This window comes from Etheostoma cragini, chromosome 6 (assembly GCF_013103735.1).
Source record: "Etheostoma cragini isolate CJK2018 chromosome 6, CSU_Ecrag_1.0, whole genome shotgun sequence".
In the NCBI taxonomy this organism is placed as follows: domain Eukaryota; kingdom Metazoa; phylum Chordata; class Actinopteri; order Perciformes; family Percidae; genus Etheostoma; species Etheostoma cragini.
In genome coordinates, this window is record NC_048412.1 from 501,389 (window position 1) to 524,948 (window position 23,560).

General features: G+C 43.0%; 3 protein-coding genes across 4 annotated transcripts in view; 2 read left to right on the top strand and 1 right to left on the bottom strand.

The window, feature by feature from the left end:
- The window catches only part of LOC117946032, a 6,523-nt gene extending 1,458 nt beyond the window's left edge, over positions 1–5,065 (top strand). The window contains exons 2-8 of one of the 2 annotated variants that reach the window (XM_034873836.1): positions 307–433; positions 602–1,295; positions 1,477–1,615; positions 1,944–2,110; positions 2,563–2,712; positions 2,858–3,024; positions 3,489–5,065. In XM_034873836.1, coding sequence (XP_034729727.1) covers positions 389–433; positions 602–1,295; positions 1,477–1,615; positions 1,944–2,110; positions 2,563–2,712; positions 2,858–3,024; positions 3,489–4,736 — 2,610 coding nt within the window. In that variant the 5' untranslated portion in view covers positions 307–388 and the 3' untranslated portion in view covers positions 4,737–5,065. Of the gene's footprint in view, positions 1–306; positions 434–601; positions 1,296–1,476; positions 1,616–1,943; positions 2,111–2,562; positions 2,713–2,857; positions 3,043–3,488 lie in introns of both variants that reach the window. The other variant, XM_034873834.1, reaches the window with a different exon arrangement.
- Positions 5,066–8,334: 3,269 nt separating this feature from the next.
- LOC117946033 (dysbindin-A-like) lies at positions 8,335–15,410 on the top strand. The gene is made up of 10 exons (XM_034873837.1): positions 8,335–8,539; positions 10,037–10,090; positions 10,789–10,842; positions 10,942–11,002; positions 11,198–11,330; positions 11,854–11,986; positions 13,088–13,110; positions 13,875–14,021; positions 14,453–14,581; positions 14,962–15,410. The coding sequence occupies exons 1-10, from the start codon at positions 8,484–8,486 to the stop codon at positions 15,204–15,206; spliced, it is 1,035 nt and encodes a 344-aa protein (XP_034729728.1). The 5' UTR covers positions 8,335–8,483; the 3' UTR covers positions 15,207–15,410.
- A 1,252-nt stretch (positions 15,411–16,662) lies between these two features.
- Positions 16,663–23,560, bottom strand: part of LOC117946031 (IgGFc-binding protein-like) — a 15,088-nt gene continuing 8,190 nt past the window's right edge. Inside the window, exons 14-23 of the mRNA XM_034873833.1 lie at positions 22,744–23,090; positions 22,144–22,367; positions 21,760–21,901; positions 20,326–20,662; positions 19,731–19,847; positions 19,521–19,619; positions 19,081–19,276; positions 18,655–18,918; positions 18,292–18,434; positions 16,663–17,347 (exon numbers count right to left, since the gene is read on the bottom strand). Coding sequence (XP_034729724.1) covers positions 17,144–17,347; positions 18,292–18,434; positions 18,655–18,918; positions 19,081–19,276; positions 19,521–19,619; positions 19,731–19,847; positions 20,326–20,662; positions 21,760–21,901; positions 22,144–22,367; positions 22,744–23,090 — 2,073 coding nt within the window. The 3' untranslated portion in view covers positions 16,663–17,143. The remainder of the gene's footprint in view (positions 17,348–18,291; positions 18,435–18,654; positions 18,919–19,080; positions 19,277–19,520; positions 19,620–19,730; positions 19,848–20,325; positions 20,663–21,759; positions 21,902–22,143; positions 22,368–22,743; positions 23,091–23,560) is intronic.

Consider the following 23,560-nt stretch of genomic DNA (forward strand, 5'->3'; position numbering starts at 1 on the left):
TCAATGATCTAGGGAGGTATTCCTATCCCAATCCGCAGGGATTGAAAACAAAAAGTCAATAATCTTTCTTTGTTGTTTACTCGAAAAAAGAGATGAAAATGTTGAAAGAAGCGGGCTTTTAACCCCCCCATCCCTCCCTTGCAGTACACCTCTGGTTGGCTGTAACATCTGCTCCATGTCCTGACTGCTGCATGTCGCAGTAGAGATGGTACACACTGAACTGTTGGGCTCTTCATTATTGACCACAGCCATTAGGTCCAAGTTACGTCTGTGTTTGTCTGTTATATCCTGACTTCTGTTTCCCAGGACGGAGCGGTGAAGTTTACAGGACCACACCAGTAGAGAAAACAAAGTGAAGGAGGCTTCTGAACTTCATGTGCTTGGCAAGATGAGTACAGATAGACCCAAACGGAATATCATCAAAAAGAAATATGTAAGAAACACTTTCTTCCACTCTTTGTCCTCGTTAATGATCAGGATTTTTTTAGATGAACAACACACTTTTCTTTTTACACCAACAAATGTGTGTGTGTGTGTTTGCGTGTGTGTGTGTGTGTGTGTGTGTGTGTGTGTGTGTGTGTGTGTGTGCGTGTGTGTGTAGGACATCAGTGATGGGATGCCTTGGTGTGAAGAACGTCTGGTCCGCAAAGTTCTCTTCCTCTCCCTCAGGGAATTCAGAGACACACACCGTGCCTCACACATTCACACGCGCGCTCACAAACGCACGGTGAAAAAAACGCTTTTACACACTCAGCATAAAACACAGACACAGAAAAACATGCGCACAAGACAGTGTGTGCGCTCCAGTAAGCGTGTGCACACACCGCAACACAGAGTCACACACAGAGCACCAAACAGACAGAAAAACGCACACAATGCACAAAGCATGCACATTCCGAAACACCTCCGCCCTCATGAAGACGCTATCAAAGGGCAAAAAAGGAACTTGTCTCAGGACTCACACACAACAAAAAATAAATGCAATCGCACACTACACAACACGCAAACACAATCAACAACGTGTGCAGGGAAAATTACACACACTGTACAGCAAACCCAGCTCCAAGGAAGTACTCGCACACTACCCAAGAGTTCTGGATCAACCAGGACGCTACGCTCACATAAAACACAGAACACACAGCTGCTGCTCAACACGAAATACGCAGAAACCGCAAAACACACACACACTCAGCACAAGCCCTCAGTGAAGACCGCCTGCACTCCAGAGAACACACCGCTGAGCCCCCCTGTCCCGGCCAGGACACTGCGCTCACACACTCCCACAAGCCTCAGCAGTCAGTACCCTCTACACTTTTCTCCTCTTCTGTCTGAGTTACATGTCAATCTGTTTCTAGTCCCACCTTTCCAGTTTCTGCTTACACTGCTTTGATTTCTGGGACATTGTAGGTTCATTTCATGTCTCTAAGATGTGAAAATGCTTCATGTAAGAAACTAAAGTCCTACCTGTCCTCTTAGGCCCTCGGGTTAACGGCATCAGCCGGCGTCAGTCCCTGCTGTCTGCTGGTCCCGGCTGGAGCTGGTCCTTACAGACCCGGGCTCAGCAGCGGCGCCCTGCTAGCATCCATCGCCACAAGGACGACCCTGCCAGCAAGAGGTCAGCTGCTCCGCTGTGTGTGTTTGCAAATAGTCCTGAAATATATTGCCAGTTATATTGGCTAAATATGTCCAACAACAGATTGGGGTCTGTATTCTGATATATATGTTAGGGTGTCTATACATTGTATTTGTATATATATATATATATATATATATATATATATATATATATATATATATATATATATATATATATAGTGTATCTACTCTATACATGTATAGGGACACTTGGATGTATTGCATGACTGTTGTATTAGACTAAACCTAGTTTACCCAATAAACTGGCAACTGACGGTGTGTGAACGTGTTTGTGCGTGTGTGTGCAGACCAAGGCTGCGAGCGCAGAGGAAGTTCGCCCAGTCCCCCCCCAGCTCTCCAGGACCTGGAGTGTTGATTTCAGCCGCCAGGAGTAACCAGAGCCTGGCCGTGGTCACCTGTCTGACCAGGTGCAGACCCAAGACGGAGGACTTCTTGTCTTTTCTCTGTCTGAGAGGTGAGCTACAAGCACACACGCGGCCCATTCACCACATGGGTACAGTCTACGTACAGCAGGGGTCTGATCGGAGAGCTCAGGTCCATATCATCGTACAACTGAGTACACAACAGCTGATCAATTAATGCTGAAGAAAGACCAATGTACCGCTGGGTTAAAACCCATCTAATATCCAATAGGGGTCCAACTGCGCCTCCCAGACCCTACAAAACACACACTATACAAAACACGGCCTTTTGAGACGCTGCAGCCAGAGGGACCACAGCTGTTGATTGATATTAGTCTCAGGGGCAAGTCTCAAAAAGGGTCTAAAAAGTCGCTAAGTCCTGCAAGAAAGACGGCAAGTTGGGGGACGGAGGGCTTGACCAGACGGTCACGGGGGATCCGGGGGCGCCAGTGATCATACTGCATCTCCTCTAGAATCAATGAAGGCATTTCCTTTTTCCCTTCAGGTTCAGCAGCGCTGCCTAGCAACATGGCCATTGTAGCGAGTGGACCAGCCAAGGGGCCAGTTGGGGCTCGGCATCTTACATCCTGTCTTTCCACCAATCACAGGACAGCATCTGAGGGGAAAAACATAAACATATTCAGGAGAACAGCAGGTACTCCTCCACTCACCTGTCTGTGGATCTGCATGTATTCACTGACATCCACTGTCATCAGTCTCTTTAACGCTGATGATTTAGATTAAAAGGTCATTTGATCCATCCAACAAAATGCCTCTGTGTCTGTCCTGCTGTCCTACAGTGCAGCGAGACTCTCTGAGGGGGAGGCCTGGAGGCTCCTTCTGCCCTCTAACTACCCGGGAACAGAGGAGGAGGGAAAGGGAGAGGAGAGAGGAAGAACAGCAGAGGAGCATGAGGGAGGAGGGAGCTGAGAGACACCTCCTGAGACCTCGCCAGCTCTCCCTACAGGTTAGCAGGACTAACCAGGTCTGGTCTTCCTTTCTACATGCTTCTCTGTCTGGATGGGTCTGCTTGTATCATCAGTAGCATGAAGACTGAATCTGACACTGATACACATACGGTTCAGTTGATTGTGGTGCAAAAGGGTTATTCTCTTTATTATGTTGATTACTAATGAAGATTTTAGAGCATCAACTCAACTTAAAAGCAAAATTCAGCATTTTCACAATAATTATCTCAGAAGTGAATACTTTGTTGTACCTGTAACCATTCTACGAGCTTTTCTTAAGAAGCATACCTGCAGCTCAGGTCAGACATAAACGCAGCTGTGCCCGGTGGAAAATAAGGGTTAACGTCTCAAAGTTTGACTTTTTTACTTAGCTAAGCATGCTGCTGGTAAAGAACCATGCTTATAACTGTTGTCTTCTAATTTAATTATTCCCAGGCCTTATCATGAGCTCTTTCCTTTCCAGGTTGCAATGGTAACTGGACTCTCCAAACAAAGAACTTCCTGTGTCCGGTCAGTTTCTACCTTAAAGCCCGGCCCCGGGGCCAGCAGCAGACGCTCCCCCCGGCCCTGCACAAGGCCGAGCAGTACCTGTAAACCAAGACCCCAGGAAAGCAACAACCAACACCTCTCCCGGCACAGCAAACACCAGCTGCCTCGCAATCAGCACCTTCCTCTCCACAATCCAACAGTCTCAAAGTGCTATAGCAACCCCAAGACCTTCAGTAGTGTCCAGACCTCAGGGAGACATTCAAGCAGGACTCCAGCCCAAACAGCATTGACTAATGGCACAGTCATGTCGTTGCTAAGGGAGAGCCCTGGGGTCTTGAGGTTGTCTAGGAGAAAGAGAGGCCTCCCACCAGACACCAGCCCTACCCCTCCGAAGCGGGGTCTTTCGGACCACAACTCATCGAAGAAGTGCAGGACAGTGCAATACAATGAGGGTGATGTCCCATCGGAGAGTGGCCGTCTTATTGGTGAGATCCCACAGGCGGAGGCCAACTGTAACGAGGAGGTTAGAGTGAAGGATGTGAGTCATATTGGTGATATCCCTGGCAGCCATGATGAAGAACTTAGACTAGAAGGCAGCTGTGACCACGTTGGAGAGATCAGACTGGAGATGGACAGTTGTATTAGTGAAGACCTACAGGACAAGGCCAGTGTTGCTGTGGAGCCCTCTCAGGACGGGGTCACCCTCACCAACATCATCACCGACTATGACCTGAGCCCTGGAACTGAGGTCATATGCAGACATGTGAGAGACAAAAGGCGTCAGAGAAATCAGCCCGCTTCATCCACAGTCCCTACGCTAATAACCAGGACCACTGAATCTAGGACTGTTGCCAGAGCTGCTGCCAGGACTACTGCAACTAAAGCTGCTTTCAACTCTGTGACATCCAAACACATTCATACTGACCGACCAGCAAGTTATTCTGCCAAGCACACTGCTAAGGGTACTAACAAAACTACTAGTAAGGACATTACCAAGTGTACTTCACCAGCCAGCAGGTCCTCTTTCCAGAATTCTAAAGGTGCTGCAAAGGACACTTCCAAGGGGACCACAGAGGACTCGACAAAGGACTGCGCACCTGTCAGTAGCTATTCTAGCACTTCCAGGCGCTCTACAAAGAGCCTTACCCAGACCAAGTGTATTACCTCAGCCATTAAGACCAGGACTAGCCCTAGAACGCTTCAGAAACACCGAAAAACCTGAGCTGTGCTATATTTGGAATTGATGTTGAAGACAATTAGCAAAGTAGTCAGAACAGCATTGGTTACTGTTGATTCTAAGTGTCGCACGATGTCGGCTGATTGGATAGCGACGTAGGGACTGTGTTCTCTACATGTATGTAGGAACGTTCTAATTCTAAAGGTCAAATAAGTAATTGGAAGGCAGCATCATGGCAGACGCGCTGTATACTGGACGATAAAGTGAAAGGCCACTGTTTTCAGATGCTTCCCTGATCAATCTGAAACTGCAGCTTGGTATCATATTTAAATGGAAAAGGCACTAGTTTTATTAAAGCACATAGTTTAACTTGAGTCAGTTTGTACAGTCTGGTGTTTAAACAGGGACCTCCAGGTCCTGAAAGGCAGTACACAGAACCTCTAGGTTTGCAGTGCACCTGTGAAAGGGGCTCTATTTGTGAAAGGGACTTTATGTGTTAAAGCTGTCGTAATTACGGCTGCATACCCTTGCTCGGGGGCTTTTTGGCAGGTCTTTGGCAGTTGGGTCACGATACAGTACTGTCATTTCATTCACACCAACATAATCTGTCCAGGATGGTCTTCATAGATAACACAAACGTCCTAAAGGTTCTCAGTTAAAATACGTTATGTCTTGAGAAAATAGTGCTTATATGAACAGTGAAACACGTGTTTTACTGCTGTAATCGTTCCTCCTGATGGTAATCTGAAGTTAATCTGAGGTCTCGGTTAAATAAAGTGGGCATCTTCCAAAGTTGGTGTTTCTGGTATGAAATTCCATATTTGGAACTGTCCACAGATCAGCTAGGAAACACTGTCCAGGGAACCCGAAAAGGGGGACTCTCGTTATTTAATAGGCTGAAAATATGAAAGCTACCCACTTGATTTGTCTAGTTCAGACAGCTGAAGCCTCATATAATCTTGGTCCCAATCACTTGCATTGTGTTTGCATTAGGAGATGTCCTCTCATTGGCCAGTAGGGATGGGGGGATGATTACAGCTACCAAAACCAGTTTCAATGTACATATTGTCATTTCCCCACTGCAGATCAGGAAACAGTATGAATTTACTAGTATAAATTTAAATTACATATGCGCATGTGAGTATCATGTTAGGGCAGACTTGAAAAAACGTGAATCTATCCTTTTTGGAAGTCCCCCCCCCCCCCCCCCCCCCCCCCCCCCCCCCTTCCACTGAAGCCTTCTGTGCCCGTGTTGTACATATCATTAACAGGTTTTGGTCCATGCTTCCCTAGGCATGTTAAGGGTGTGGAGGTGTTCTGACTTGATGGGTTTATTTCAGCGTCTGTGAGGATCGATACATTTGTAGAAATAGAAGGATGTGTGTATTGTGAGGCATGTTAAGAACAGATATATAAAGAAACGCCTCAATTAATACTGTTCCCTGTTAACATGGCCATCCTACTGTATGATAATAACTGTATAAGACCCCCCCCCCCACTGGATCTCATGGAGACTAGTGAAATGTCAGAAGGTTTTCGGAGTATATCAGGTTCTATCAGGTGCTATTCGCTTGCTCATGAGATGATTTTAGGGCGGTTAAATAGATATGATAAAACATTATGGCTGTCAATACATTCAATAATATTGCACATTTGCTCGCAGTAAAACCACTGAATATTTTTTAAGTTGCCATAATCACATAACATTTCTACACATAGGAGCTTTAAATGAGTAATTGAAAAATACATTTATAAAAGTGCTCATTATACTCTGGCCATATATATTTAATGTATGGACAGATATATTTTATCAGTCTAAATCACAGGTGGCAGGTGTATATTTATGGCCAGCACATGTGAAACTAAGTTATGTGTCATTAGAATCAATATCATGCTATGACCTGTTTGATCTTTTATTAAACATTATGATATGAACATTATATTACTGACATTATGTATGAATGTGGGTGTGTGCTGCAGGGAACTGCACTCCTACAACAGTTGCTTACTACAGTTGCTACACCATGAAAGTTTGCTTCTTCATCCCCGTCACACGTCCAAACTCATCCGCTTCGTTGCCGTTCTTGTAAATGCTTTTTCAAAATTGAACGAAGGCATCTCCGTTTTCCAAGAGTTACACGTATCGGCAGGTTTCTCCTGGTTGGTATTTTGTGTCAGATATCGGATCTTTTGCAACATGGTGCTATGCAAAGTCATCAGTGATCATTTCTGTTGCAGAAATTGGACAATCTGTCTTCCTGAAACAGGATGCACACACTGGCAGTTTATTTAACAAGTCACTCAGGCCAACTGACACGCTGTAACAAGGGATGTTTCATTAAGGATCCTTACCGCGTGTGGTTCACCGTCACTGATGTGCAGCCAGTGGTGGCTGATCGGCCTACAGTGGGAAGCCGTAGAATGGATATGCAGTGTGTGACTGCTGGCTTTCATCTGGGACACACAGTCAGTGGCTTCAAGTTCATTTGAAAAACAAATGTCCCACTACTCATTTAGCTTTCTTTAAAATATTCACGTGCAAGACCGTGCAATACATTTGTGCGTCTTGCAGATTCAGACATGGACCAGTAGAGATGGTTTGAGACCTTTTTTTGCTTCCTGATCCCGATGCTGAATACTGGTCTGAAACCAGTGTGCCATACTGTACATGTTATTATGTATTAACAGCTGTATGCTACTATCCCCGCATGGATGTGATATGATTTCTATTTTTGTCTGACTCAGGTTAAACTCTTTGTGAAACACGAAAATACACGAACAATAAACACTACAGAAGAAGAATTTTGTAATCTAGTTTAACAGTGAGTCATAACAGAAGATCATAAACAAGCTACTTCAGAGTAGATTTCCTTTGGGTCGAAATGACATGCTATCTGATCAGAGTATAAACTCCAGTACTTTGACTTTTTTACATTTTATGCGGTAGAGTTCTTATCCTGCCAGTTAATGCAACTGTAAGGTGTTGTGGCGTTGTCAGTCACTTGTTTAGTTATATCTCTATCTGTGTGTTCAGGAATATTTGATAAGATGAGCCAACTCTTTCAGCCCCAAGGGAATATGATTACATGTAACACATGAAAGTCCAATATTTGTGCAGCGACATCTAAGATAGCACAACTGTAAAAAGTCTGTATTTAAATGTGAATCATTTGAGTGAAAATTTGCAATAAAATCTCTTTGCATATCTATCTGCTCGCTGCTTTTACATTGGAGGGGAATTTATTTATTTATGTTCAAACACGCAGCCTACAGTAAAATGACTTCAACTTCTTTATTTGCAATATTTTAAAAGTTCATTATAGGAATTTTAAGGAAGTTTATATTTAAGATATATATAGTCCAAGATATATATAGTCCGAGAGAGAGAGTCCATGAAAGGATGAGATTAATGACATGCACTTTTTACAAACATTTTTTATACAATGAATCAGGTAAACATCAATAACACATACACACCAAGTGTATTTCTTATAAAGATATCAATTAAAAAAGCACACAAAATAATAAAAAACTATAAAATAACAGATACATTCCATTAAAATGAAATACAGGAAGTTTTACGCATGAGGAGGTTTTTGTTGACATCACATGATCACCCGTACCTTAATTACTAGAATATTCGCGCAACCAAACCAATCTACGGATCACGTGACTGCAGTGAAAGCGAACAGCGTCCTCCGAGTGTTTAGCTAGCTAGCGTTAGCTGCCCGAGTACAGGCGAGGATTACAACCCGTTCTAGGTGAAGAAAGATCCAATGACAACCACGAATTATGTTTGAAAACTTCCGAGAACGACTTCACATGGTCCAGCAGGACTTCACAACGGGGTGGGTCTGCTTTCTGACATATCTGACATATCTGACATATCTGACATATACATAGCTCTGCTTTCACGGTAGCTAGTTGTGAAAACCTCCGTCCTCACATGTAATTACATATGAATGCTAGACCTTGTCATATAGCATAACATGTACACTTAGCCTTAGCTAATGATGGAACACTTGTAGAGATTAGCAGCTCAAGTGGCTAACACTAAAGCTAACTACAGCCCCTAATTCGGATGTTGTACCGTCTGTTTAGAAAACGGTAACGCTTTATTATTATTTAGTATTTATTTTTATTTTAAACAGTAACGTTAACGTTAGCCATTTAGCTGCTGAGTTTCGATTTGTTCTGTTCCTAAGTAACTAAGTAACTAAGTAACTAACTATCCTGGATCCGTTGCCTTCAGCTGACCATCATGTGAGCTTTAATCTTTTAACCCTCTGAGTCCCAGTGAATCCATGAAGTTACCGTTCAGGTGAAAGAAGGGTTCAGATCCTAACACCACTCTGTAAAAAGAACTCTGGGCATTGACATTTTGAATTAAGTAAAAGTATGCAAGCATCATCAGGAAAATGTAGTTAAACTATTAAAAGTATTTTTTAGAGAGAGTAAAGGGTCCAATCAGCTGGGTTTAATGACATCATCATCATCTCAGCTGGACCCAGAGCCCTTATATTGTTGCTAGGTTACTGTATAGTTAAACATCCGATATTATGAACTACATGTGGTTATTGAGCAGAAATCTTAATGTGGAACGTAACTAGTAACCAGTAACTAAAGTCACCATTAACTAAAGTAACTAGTAACTACAGCTGTCAGATGAATGTAGTGGAGTAACTTAAGTAACTAGTAACTAAAGTAACTAGTAACTAAAGCTGTAAGATGAATGTAGTGGAGTAACTTAAGTAACTAGTAACTAAAGTAACTAGTAACTACAGCTGTCAGATGAATGTAGTGGAGTAACTTAAGTAACTAGTAACTAAAGTAACTAGTAACTACAGCTGTCAGATGAGTAAAAAGTAGAATATTTTTCTCTGAAATGTAGCGGAGTAGAAAGCAGCATGAACAGAAAAGACTACAGTAAAGTACAAGTAGCTCAACATCTGGGCCGAGTACAGTACTGGAGTAAAGTTACATTGCACCACTGCTCAGAGTAAATACACATGGGTTCTGCAGTGAAATAATCCCTAATGGAAAGTAGAAACCAACTCCAACTATGGAGTCATGAATGTCCCAATGTCCACAATGGGAATTCTAAAAGCTCCAATCTAGTAAATGAGCTCACACAAAGGGTCCTTTAAAAGCTGCTCTGCTTCATGTCTTTCATCAAATGAAGCTGAAAATGGTAGCTGGACTGATGCCTGTGTATGTGTGTGTGTGTGTGTGTGTTCTAACAAAGTGTATAATTGTAATTTACCTCTGGGGATTAATAAAAAGTATAAATTATTGTTTTATGCAAATCTATTGCCAAACATTTCTGTATTTCTCTGTTCTTCCAGTTTCAAGACTCTTGGAGACAAATCAAGAGACACCAAAGTCAGGAGGAGATCCAGGTGTGTGTGTGTGTGTGTGTGTTAACAGCCAGTCACACTGTATCAGTTCTTATTGAAACAGATTTATTTTATTTTTTTACATCCACTGGATATTGAAATTATCATTCATTCTTCAAAATTCCTAACCAGTTTACAACAACAATATTTTTACACTAAAATCTTCCCTGACTACCTCACTCTGACTTAGCTAACCTGAGATGAGGGAAACAGAAAGGGACGTTCATCTAACCTGAGAGAGAGAGGGAGGTAACTTAACCTCAGAGTCAGTTGCTATGGTAACTCCAGGCTGAATTTACACATGGATTCTAGCAGAAATGTTCTCCCATGCAAATTCTGTCTCTTCTGCAGCAGCCGCTGTGTTGCTTTTGAACTAATTACATGTTGTATCTCGCAGTACTGGCGTATGAGGATTGCCAGCGACCAGTTAGTTTGTGGTTGTTACCATGGTGAATGGTGGTATCATGGCTCCATTCAGGCTGTCTTTTTACTGTGGGGGTGCACGCGCTTAACTCTGAGTCAGCCAACCCTGAGTTGATTGAACCAATCTCAGGGTAAATCCAGGCAGAGAGAGGGTTGGACTCCGAGTTTGTTGGAGCTCCGTCCGTTATTTTCCCCGTCTATTGGACGATGGGACTCCTCCCGAGGTGTGGAAATGTCCCATCATTCAACCTCGTGTGATTCTTCTGTGTGCTCTTTAGGTTAGAAGAAAAAAACCCTCCTCATTTCAGCGCTGGACTGGACATCCTCAGCAGGTTACACACACACACACGCACACACACACACACACACACACACACACACGGAGTGATATCAATGCTGTGTTTGTGTCTCTACAATGTGTTTTTCTTTAGGTATGAGGAGAGCTGGTTTGTTCTCCATAGGAGGACTAAAGACTGTGCTCAGGCTGCTGAGGTAGGAGCAACATCACGTCTTTTTAAACCAGTAATCATTCACGATTTAGATTTGATTTCCCCCCCCACATAGCCATGCTATTGTTCTAACAGCACAAACTCAACCAACATGGTAGAGTCAGTCCTGACTGTGGCAGCCCTGAATTTAAAATGTTGGTATCATTCAGCAGACTGTGTGTGTGTGTGTGTGTGTTAGACAGTAGACGGGGACATAGTGATGCTCTCAGCCCACTGGGAGAGGAGAAGAGCAGCTCTGACACAGCTGCAGGAACAGCTGCAGAGCGTGCCGGCCTTCATCAGTGAACTGGATGCCATTACTGCTAACATCGGTAGGTCCTGAATGGAGTCTGCTTCCTAAAGCCAGCAACACCAACAGATGGCGCCTTAACGTCATACAGTGGGCCCCATGCTGCCTTCCCTTTACCATGGCAGCCCGAGCCATCACCATAGAAACAAAACATATCTATGGTCACAACCGAGCTGATTGGGTTCCAGTACAACCAATTGTAATGTTTGCGCTAGCCGGTTTAGCCATTGTTAGCAATACAAGTTGATAACGACGCATTACTCTTTATTTTGTGCATACAAACACTTCATCAACATGTCCACAGATATAAGTTTGACAATATTACATGTACGTCTGGTTTAATGAGACTCAAATGAGACAGAAGTGCTATTACGTTGTATATTACTACAGCTTATTATTACAGTGTTGATGCATGGAGCAGCCATGCTGGACTGCTTTGCTCAGGGTACTCTGATTCTCTAACTCTCCGTGGTTCAGACTTGGAACTCTGTGTGTGTCTGTGTGTGTGTGTGTGTGTGTGTGTGTGTGTGTGTGTGTGTGTCTAGCTCATTTGGAAGGCGACTTTGAGGAGATGGAGAGCCGGCTGGTCTACCTGGAGACTCTGTGCTGTCAGTGTGAGCAGCAGACATCCAAACAGCATCACATCAACCAACTGGAAGTCTACAAGAAAAAGAAGAGGTGCAAGACTGATTTCTTTATTCAATGACTAATATTTGTAATCAGTAGTTTTCATTGTTTTTAGCAAGAAGAAAAGACAAAAAAAATCAAATAGCCTTTAACATTAAATGGTTAGACAAGATACACAGAATACAAAGTTAAACAATAAACTCATCTGACACAAACTGGGTAAAGGACAATTAACAATAGAAAATAAGTAATTATATAAATGTACATATTTTCCAATGTATTGAGATGGTGCTGTAGATGGTAATGAGCCTCGATGCTTTCTGTTGAGTTGGCTTTAAACCCAGTGCCAAAAGCTGTCAGGTCACTACTTGGTCCGTACTCATGTCCTAATTCAGTCATTCTATATGATTTTATACAAAATGATTGTCTGGCAGATTAAACTTTGACAAACTTTAAATAGAAAAAGATTGAAAATAAGTGTAAGATGTTACAAGAACTGAACTTCAGTTATTGTAAGCAAGCTTTGCAAGCTTTATTAATCTACCGCCTGAATTCACTGCTTAGATCAGAATGGGAAGTGGTCCTGTACTTTCTTTATTTTGTGACTAGAGGGAGTCCGCATCAGTAAATGATGGTCTGTGGTCAGACATAACTAAGGGGGCTTTTACGAGGTAGGGTTCCACACTGCAGGTGTGCAAGGGCATTAAAGAGTTATATGTGAGGAAACTAGGTCCTGAGCTGTGTCCAACATTTGTGACTGAGCGGTCTGTAGCCGGGCTTCACCATCCTCTCGTCTCCTCTCTCTGTGTCAGAGTTTTTCCAGCTGACTGCTGCTCCCCCCCCACCGTCTTTACTTGGGCTTTCGAGGAGCGGCAGTATTTATTCAAAGGCAAACGGAAAGCTACGCTGTGCATTCACTGCCACTTAACAAGTAAACTGCTGAATTACATAAACCAAAAATGCTTTCACACAAAAACCGAACCATACTGTGTTCAGCTGGATAAGTCTTTTTGTCTATTTGGTCCGGAAGAGGCTTCACATCTGTTATCTTTGTTCAGATCATACTGAAAAGTCTGAAAGCCCCCCCCAAAACTAACAAAAGTGCAATGGAAGAACAAAACGCTGACTTGTCCGCTGTTTGTCTTTTAACAGGAGGGAGCTGGAGGCACTGGAAGGTGAGCTGCACGTACACACACACACACACACACATAAAATAATGACTGCGTTACCACTGTATTACAGTGCTGTTGAGTGTTTGCCTCTTTTGTAATGTCTCTATTGCTCCATATGTGTCACAATGAATGGATATTCAGATATTGAATAACTAACACTCAAAGAGCTTAAAGCTACATTGTGTAAGAATGTGTCCCCTCTAGCGGTGAAATTGTAGATGACAACCAAGGGAATGACCTTTTCAGTGCTACTGAGTGAAAAGCACAAAAGGCGGAGCAGTATGCAATGTATGCAGGAAACCATCATAGGTTGGACTCTATCCCTGGACCTTCTGTGTATAGGAATACACATACACATGTAGATCAACCAGGCCAAGTTGGATGCTATTCAAGGTTTTTTTCTGCTTTCGACATTCATTTACCTCAGGCTCTGGGTGCTGCAGCTAAGACTCAGATGGCAGGGGAACCCCTGGACTTGCTTTTCCAATCATTTCATTTGGGAACATTACACATGTGAAACCCTTTCCCCCTGTAGTTATCAGAGCTGTCAGAAGTTTGGAGTATCTATACTTTACCGGACAAGTACTTTTACAGAAGACATTTTACTTTTACTTCTTACATTTTCATGCTGTTTATGTATTTTCTACCCCAGTAAGAAGAATATTGGTTGATCTCCTAAAATGCAGACCGCTGACCAGTACTGCTGTTGATGGCATGGTGTGAAACACTATAGAAAGGATTTAAAAGATGTTGTCTTGTGTTTGCAGTGGAGCTGAATTCCGAGCATGCCCAGAAGGTGGCCGAGGTGGAGCAGGCCACGCAGCAGAAACTGAGAGAACGACAGAAAGTCTACGAAGAAGCCTTTAACCAAGACATGGAGCAGTACCTGTCCACCGGACAGCTGCAGCACAGAGGCAAGGCCCTCTCATTTCAGCATATCACTTTATATAAAACATTATTATATATTACAAACTTTCTGCCGCCACAGTATCAGAAATAGGGCAGACACACAATGTGCTGTAGTCGTGGTTACCTTTTAAATGATCCTGCCTGTACACGCCCCCCCGCAGTTGGAGGGCGTTACTGCAGTGTGACGTCTGACGTTAGCACCACTGCGCTTTGATGTCTGTGTAGAGTGGACTTGTTATTTATTCCTTTTCTTCATTCTGACGGGTTTGCGAGGATTGTTCATGTGGAGTTTGTTGTGTGACACCATGCAGGAGAAATAAAGCTGTAGGTTAACTATTGTTGTTCGGATAGACCTGCTACCACTGTACCACTGCTACAAAACCAATCCTAAAGGAAACTCTGTTTAACCACCAACCAATAAAATGGTGTGTTGCAGAGCCAAGAGCAGCTGATGAGGGTGTTCTGGATCAGATGACAGTCAGCAACATCTCAGACCTGGAGGCTTTGGATGACTTCCTCAACTCCACTGCTGATGACATCAGTACAGGATCATCGCTGACCTCAGGTAACCCCCACTCCGTTACTCTACCACCTGAGGACAATGCCAGACATTCACATATTGTATGTTATGCAAAGTAAGATATGGTCAGTCGGCAATCTTCTGAAGCTGCAGCAGTCCTTTTCTGACTGAATGACTCTGATGATGTAATGTGTGCCTGGTGGACATGCAGCAACGGATGGGAAGATCAGTTAGTACATGAAACCAGCTGGTACATGGTTTTATAATTCACATGTCTGTTCAGGAAAGATAATCATTGACCATCCATTATAAAGAAATGAATGGGCCTGTTGCTGAACTATCTCCTGTGTGAATGCACGAAACCAAACTCCAGTGAATGATAGACACTAGTCCGTCTGTGACGTAATAGCCGTCTTCTCTAACAGGTCCAGACCTCGAGTCCTGCTCCTCTGAATCTTACATAAGCCAAACAATCCCAGCCCCTCCCACACACAACCACCCGTCCAACCAGGACGCAGCGTGGGAGCCTGAAGACGAAGTGGCCAGTGAGGAGAGTGATGAACCTCTGGTGCAGTCGGACGAAGAGGACGTTCAGCCCGATGTGATACTGGTCGCCACCGTGAGGGGCTCCGACGACAGTGACAATGCAGGGGACATGCCCTCTGGGTAACTTAGCAACAAGACGACCCCTGGTACTCCGTGAATGCTGGGTAAACACTGCACCACAACCCGTCACACAGCTGCCATCTCCAACCAACACAGGTCCACATTTCAGTGCTGCTTTCCTCTGAAGGCTGAGGGCAGCAAACTGACACCAAAACATTGGAAGTGCCTCTTGGGCTGAGCTGTCAGCTGTCAATCAGTAATGCAAAGTTGGGCAAAGCTCAATAGATTAAGTGCTTGGCTTGTGTCCTCTTAGAATAAGGCATTTTAGTCTAACTGTTGTAGCTGTACAACACTACTGCAATCACATGCTACAGTTACTTCAAACCTTTTTAGCTTTGGGCTAATTCATCTAAGACATTCTGTGCATAGGACTTACTCAGAGACCTTATCTAGTTGCTGACTGTTTAAGTTCTCAAGATGTAGATTTATTGTTCCTTGTATTTCTCTTTGTGAAAAACTAAAATTCAGCCAGTGCAGATATACTACTGTAGGAAGAGCTGGTGCCTCCACCCAGCAGCAGCAGCAGGGCGGTGTTGATGTAGTAGTACTGGTAGTACTGGTACTTTAGTGGTCAGGCCTCCCTGAGAAACACGCTTGTCTCATAAGTCTTGCTGGAGTTTATCTTCTAGACCAGGATTACTGAAAGGATAAAATTCCAGTTTGCGGGATAGATCTGATGATAGACCAACACACACACAGCTGTTAGAAAACTACGAGACTGGATTTTAGTGATCATGGTAATAGTTAATTATTTATCCAGGTGAACAGTGCATTCACCGTTCCAATGGACCACAGACAGGGTGGGTTAAAGGGTTGACACACCAAACACATTGTTAGCTGGAAGTTGTTAGCTACACCAGATTCCTTATTTAACATTTCTCTATTCTGCTTTTATTAAACAACTACCACTGTTTTTTGTGTGTGTGGCATTCTATTTATTGTACAGTTTATGGCCAAACATATTTTGGACATTATTCTTCTACTGTGAACCTTTGGTGGGGCAGTTGTCCAGGTCCTGGCTCTACAGCCTCAGAAGTGTTATTGCTGCAGCAGACGGTGGTTATGAGATATTATTTGTAACAGTAGTAGCAGTTTGTGTTCCAACATGTTACACGTTCAGTGATCACATACAGATGTTATCCACTTACCATATAGTGTGATAAAATGAAGCATGTTTTTGTAGTTTGGGAGCACTAACCTTTAATGTTGGAGCTCGGGGATGTGGAATAAACTATACTCAGGGCCAAAATAGATACAATTATGTCAAATATCGTGGCGCAAAAAGTACACTTCCTTCTGAAATGTAGTATAAATTAAGAGTAATACCTGTACAGGTAATACTCAACATGCACTGCAGGTTCCTTCATCATAACCTGGAATCAGGGATCAGTATTTCAGGTTATCAGTTCCATTTGTCAAACCGAGTAGAAGGCATGTACAATAACAGACACGACAACGGGGACGTTGCTGAAATACATTTATGATCTTTAGAAATGAGTAGATGAAATAAACCGTACATGTTACTGCATATTCATGGGGGGGGGGTTGAAGGAGGGGACCTACAAACATTACACACTGTCTCAGAGTAGTTATCAGGTGATTCTACGCCCGTGAAGTCACATGGCCAAGTGGTAGTGACAATAACAAAGTATTCTGTGTACATTAAGTAACCTGGAAAACATTAATATTGCAATAAATACGTTTTGTCAGCAGAAATTGATTGGATTATTGATAAATGATTTATTACGCATTAAATTAGGAGGAAACCTTTTAAGATCAGATTTTTGACAATTGAACTATTTATATCTTTTCTTGTGAAACAAGGAGATGCAGTCCCTGCAGAATAATCTATAACTATAATCATAGTGGATATATCCCACCTTAGAAAATAGATTAAATTAAGAGAAGAGAAGTCCCTCTTGTGTCCTTCTTGTGATGATGTCAGAGGTCAGCGTAGCAACCCCTCACTCCATTCTGCACTCCACAGCTCTGCTTGCCTTGGCAGGGTTTTTCCTCGCAGGAAACCATCCCTCCGTTACACACACAGAGGCGCTGGCAGCCCGAGTCGGCGTAGAACGTCTGACCAGACTCCACGGAGCGGCCGTTGAATGGGCAGCCGCACTCAGCCAGGGGCACGCAGCCAGCCTGCAAGGTACAGGGGACGAGGACTCATTTAATCTGGGTTAACATACACAAAAGAATCCGTTCATTTCTGCCATTTTCCACCGTAACTAACAGACAAAGGAATAGGCTTATTATTGCCTATCCTATCCCATAATCCCCATAGAGTCACCCAGAATCCCAACTACACTAAATGAGACTAAATACTTTAGCACAACATTTTAATTAAAGTTCTTCATTACCCTTAATTATTCTACATTTACAAGCTTTTGTTAAATTCACACTCAATAAGTTAATTTCGTAAAGTAACCCCCAAAACGGAAACACTTTTATATTTTATATTTATATTTTTTATATTAGTTCTCACTTTATCTGTTTCCAGTGTTGCCACAGTTACTTTAAAAAGTAACTTAGTTACTTTACAGATTACTTTAAAAGTAACCAAGTTAGATTACAAGTTTATTTTACATTATATTATTACATTATATTATTATATATATATATATATATATATATATATTTAAATAAATCTTAAAATAAAAAACAAGGAAATAAATATATGAATGAGTCAATGCAGTTAAATACAAAAAAGAAAACATTTTTTAAAGACTACTTGTATTTGTTTCAGGGGACATTTATTTCATAATGCCACATTTATTTAACTGTCCCCTGATTTAAATCAATGTGGATTTATTTAATTATGACTTATGAAATAAAAACCACTGTCATTTAAAAAACGTCCTTTTTAAACCGAAAACTTAATTATTAAATTACATTCATATTTATTGAGTCATTTATTTCAGAATGTATTTAGTTAATTGTTATTCAAATGGTATCCATAGAAGTATGGGTTTTGCAAAATGAGAAGAAAAGATGTCCCTCTCAGGTCTTTTAGACTCTGATCTAAATGAGAAGAGAGAGTGAGGAGAACAAAGTCCCATGTTAGTTTAAAGAGTGTGGAGGACTACCTGACTCAGCAGGTAACCAGGGTTGCACACACAGCCCTCGCTGGGGGGGATCTCACACTCAGCGGGGGGAGACGGAGACGTGCAGCTGATTGGACAGCCAGGAGCTGTGACACTGTACAAACTGTTGGCTGGACAATGCATCCCTGACACACACACACACACACACACACACACACACACAGTTAAGTAGATTACCATGTTGACGTTGGATACTCACAGATATAGAATTCTATATATTCTTGTTCCATATACTTTAGTAAAGTGTTATTCTTATTTGTATCTTATTTTATATCATTCAAACGCCAGTGTGTTCTGAGGGATGATGTTTGCGAGGGTTTTGGTCCACACATCCCAGAGACTTACAGCAGAGGCGCCTGGTCCTCCAGGATTTCACACAGCCTCCCTTTCTCTGACACTCTTCCACGTAGTCACTGATGATGTCACAGGCGGCTTCCTCTTTGCCCTCGTTAAGCACCATGTCATAGATACAGTCGTCACGGTACTGCTGGGAATCCACTCGGCCCACGCAGTCGGCCAGGGGGCCGTCCTTTGCCCTTATGATGTCACAGACGGCTGTGTAGTTGGGGGGTTTAAAGTCAGGGGGGAGCGGCGGAGCACAGTCTTTACCTGCAGCGCAAAGGCATCGTACGTTAGAAAGACAACAGATACCCAGTGAGAGGAACAGGGAGATCCAGAAGCCTGTTTAACAGGATATTATTTACAATGGTCAATTGTTTTCCATCATATGATATGCATGTCTGAAAGGGACTAGTGCGAAGGGCTGCTTACACTCATGGGAACAGCCCTCCACGTCCGCCAGCCATTGGCTCACTCCAAACTCATTGGCGTTGGAAGCCAGCTTCCCATTAGGCATCATCAGGTCATCAGCAGGGTCATTATTCATGTTTCCACAAAGGCCGCAGGCGACACTGTGATAGCTGGTGGCCAACTCCACCCTCACTGCACTCGCAAAGTCAAAGGACACCTTCAACAACGAGGGACGGAAAAGAGAAGTTAGATAACCGCCCGGGATGAGAAATAGCAGTACTGAAGTAGTCTGTCTGGAGTGTACTAATAGTAGTCCAGTGTCTGTAGTAGTACTACAGACACTGGACCAACAGATGTGCCCTAAGAAAACCAGGGACGCACCTTCAAATTCAACATCAAAAATAAGCTATTGGCCATAATCAAACAGACCATTGTGTGTGTGTGTGTGTGTGTGTGTGTACCTTTAGAAATTTAGTCTCAATGACAGCCCGTCGGTGTAGACGATAAACCTGGACCCGTGTTTGATTGGAGAAGGGAAGGGAGTTTTCGAGCCCGTCCACCTGCAGAGAAAACACACACGTTAGGGCTGGTTATGAACTTGTGCGTCCCATGCTGTGCATCGATAAGCAACGCTTGTTTTCGGGACCAATCATAGGGATGGTGTCTCTCACCAGTACTCTGCCTGGGTAGTCCACTGAGAGTGTGTATGTGTTGCCGTAGACTTTAACAGTCACCACTTTAGCGTATGACACTCTCTTGTTGCCACGGTTGTTATTCTCCAGGTACACCTGCAATCCAGCACAAGAGGAGCAGAAAGACCTTTATTAGGATTAATAAGCCTAATGATTTCTGACACAGATGTACAGTACATGACAGGCCTGTCTTCCAGTTGGGCTCAGGGATGGGAGCTTGAGCAGGTGTTAGAACGAATATTCAAGCTATTTACTTAACACCATGTAAGAATACTCCATTGCAAGTGAAAGGCATCAATTTGTTGGTTGTGTGCTGCTGCGATGGTTCATGCTTTGTTTATTGTGATTTTACCTTAACTCATATATTTCCAAACATATTGGTCATAAAACTGAACCTATGTGTGTCAGTGACCAAATAAATCTCATTCCTAACAAACTCATGTTTTGGTTGATTTGAATGGACTCTAACTGGGCCTGTTTAGTGTTGTTCAATTATTATTCATAGTGTCATATCCTACCTAGACATATGTCAAGACACTTTACAGATAGACATGCACCTTCTCCCCTCCCTCACCTCAAAGTGCGTTAGATCCGTTGCATCTCCACAAACGCTGGCCAGCTTGTACACACAGTTTCCCTGGAAGTCAAACTTGCGTCCATCGAAGGACAGAAAGTGTGGATCTCCCTGCGCAGAGCAGGACTTGAAGCCGATTGGATAACAGCCCTGGACTCCGTCCACAGTGCTGCACTTCTCTCCGGGGCGACAGGCGGTGCGCTTACACTGCACCTTCTGTGTCGCTGCATCACACACACACTTCTCGTTACACAGCGAGTCTGCCCAGAACACTTCGCCAGGCAGGTAGTAGCGGTCGTTATGGTTACAGCCACAGCCCTTCTCCTTAATAACACACCTGACAAAGACCAACAAAGACAAATAAAGAGTCACGTAGCAGCTGTTAGTCTTAAGTGGTTTCATGTCCCTGCAGCTCCTAACTTCAACTCAGTTCAGTTTTTTCTTTCTATTGTAAATCCTAACAGGAGTTATCTCAAGACACTTTACAGATAGAGGTCTAGACCACACTCTATCATTTACAGAGACCCAACAGTTCCTCCATGCGGGGGTGGGTTCCTTCCTTAGACAATGCTGATGTTGGCATCCAATTGCAGCTTTTGATTCAGCAGTTAAGGGGAAATTTAAGGGAAACTTAAGGCAAGGCAAGGCAGCTTTATTTGTAGAGCACATTTCAGCAACAGGGCAATTCAAAATGCTTTACATAAAATCAGTTAAACAGATAAAACACAGGTGCAAACAGTTAAAAATCATTAGCATCAAAAACCGATAAAACACATGAATAGACAGTTAAAAACAAAATAGGAGTTTTTAAACTTGAGACTACCTTTCACACTAAATAGTCCATGTTAGTGCTATCCTTCGTGATCACCTCAGTGTCACTACCTTTCACGACTCTATTTTTAGAGACCTTACTTTTCGTCTCTGACTCTTCTTCACACTAATTAAGCCAATATAGTGCTGCCATTCATGTCTATCTCGACACTACACATTCACACTTTGTCTTTAAAGTGCTACCCCTTGAGTCTGACTTTCTTTATTTAATTTTTATTAATTATCTGACTTTCTCTGTATTAATTATCTGACTATCTCGGACTTTCTCTGTATTAACATTAGGACACATAAAACACAAGAATAAAAGTTACAGTGCAGCATAAGAAATTTGAAAAATGCTTAAAGCTGAAGTTAGCTTCCGATTGTCCACATTAGACCGGGTCCAGATCCAAAACCACTATACCTAGACTTTATACTAGAGAAGCTAAAGATTGTTAAAAACGCAGTTTGATTTGTGAAAACTTCATTCTATAAGTGAAAATGCAGTAAAGGAATAATTCACGTATTCTGATGTGTTGGATGTGGTCTACATATGAAGAAGAAGAACAGGGGAATCTCCCTTTATTGCATTTTCACAAAGAAAAATAGAAATGTTGTACTCACTCTTTTCCACTGAGCACATATCCCGGCTCACAGAAACAGCCCTCTACACAGACATTAGGGCACACCTCTGGCTGGGGTCCACAGCTGGGGGGACAGGCGGAGCCGCACACCTTGTACTGGCTGTGGGCGGGACACGAAACAGCTGGACAGACAGAGAGAAGTGGAGAGGGTAAGTTAAAGGGTGTTTAATACATGTTTATTGTAATATTTCTATTCTATATCAATGTTCTTGACAGTTGCAGTACTTAGCACTATTGTTTATTGTTCATTTCCTTAATAAGTTTATTGTATGCACAAGTTAAAACCTACGGGCCAGCTATTGTAACGAGTTATTTGCAGTTTTCAGAACCACCCTGTTGAGCTCTAGTTATACATGAAACTTACAGCAGTTGGCCAATGATCTCCATGGCAACACTGATGCTCCAGCATTCTGGCACTTTGCCAGGTAGTTGCTCAGGGCCTCACACAGCACTTCTTTCCGTCCTTCATTAGTGCAGACATCATACAGACAGTAGGAAAGAGGCTTTTGTACCGGCACTGTACCATGACAGCCAGAGAAAGGCCCCTTTGTATCGCTCATAATACCGCAGTACTCTGGACCGGTGTACCTGAGGACGAGCAGAGGACAAAATGAAAACACATATGATGATTGGGCATCAGCTGAGTTTTTCCCAGCCAGGCTAGCAGCAGGGGATGGCAGCGGTCGGTCGGACCAAACCAAAGTGTAAAAAAAGAAATGCCTAAATATGTCTTTTGGATGTTTTTCCCACGAGTATGAAAGAAGACATGTTGAATAAAACAAAATTGTCCAAAACCCCAAAATTTAAAATGGATGTTTTTGCCTGTAGTGTCTCCCCTCAACGTGAAAGTAGCAGATCCATTTTTGCCATATACTGTCAGTATATTACACAATGGGATGAACCTCCCAGGGACATCTGTAGAAACAGCTCTGGTAGTTTGAGTGGCTGTAGAAGTCCCCGTTACCTGATGCGGTCCTTGTCGGAGCACTGGGGACACTTTCCGTCACAGTAGTGGAAGCAGAAGGGGTCGTAGTCCTCGATGCTCCACAGCCCCGCCCACTGGGTCACGTTCGCCGCTGTGCTGCCTCCGGCGGCTGCCAGCTCGTCCTCCTTGATCCCGTTGTAGTTGCCACAGAGCCCGCCCACGTTACCATAGTAACTGCTGCTCATGGTCACCATGATTTGTGTCGACCAATCAAAAGTGACCATAACGCCAAAATCACTTTGTATTACGCATTTAATTCCAGATCGTGTGATGGAGATGCTGCCTGCTTCAAGAAGGACAGGAAGTGTTGTCTTAATCCCGTCCACCTAGAGACAGAGAAGACAAATTCAGAACATAAATCAATAGTAAATGTTAATTTTAAATATTACTGTCTATTGAGTTCTGTCCAAATGTTTGGACTTAAAACTTTGAAACGTCCATGCCAATAAAGCCTTTAAATCAAATTGAGAGGGAAAGGGAAATGGTAGTGAAATCTAATGTTTATCATATGGTGAATATTTAGCGCTGTGGTCACCCACAAAACAGTCTCGCATGTCCAGACCTTCCTCCACAGAGCTGCAGAGGAAAGTCTGGCTAGTCCACACAGCATTCTGGGATAGGAGAAAAACCTACTCTGGTTTATTGGCATTTCTTTAAACAAGGAAGTTGTTTTGGTGGAACGTGGGTACGTTCAGAAGTAGTTTTAGTCAACAGAAAACTCAGATTGGACAGATAGTCTAGCTAGATGTCTGGATTTACCCTGCAGAGATCTGAGGACCAGGTAACCATAGTCCTC

Bases quoted from the DNA above. Each gene is read 5' to 3' on its own strand.
- LOC117946033 (XM_034873837.1), top strand. From the start codon at position 8,484: ATGTTTGAAAACTTCCGAGAACGACTTCACATGGTCCAGCAGGACTTC. The intron at 10,843-10,941 runs GTTACACACACA...GTTTTTCTTTAG, and splicing joins GGACTGGACATCCTCAGCAG to GTATGAGGAGAGCTGGTTTG. The intron at 11,003-11,197 runs GTAGGAGCAACA...TGTGTGTGTTAG, and splicing joins ACTGTGCTCAGGCTGCTGAG to ACAGTAGACGGGGACATAGT.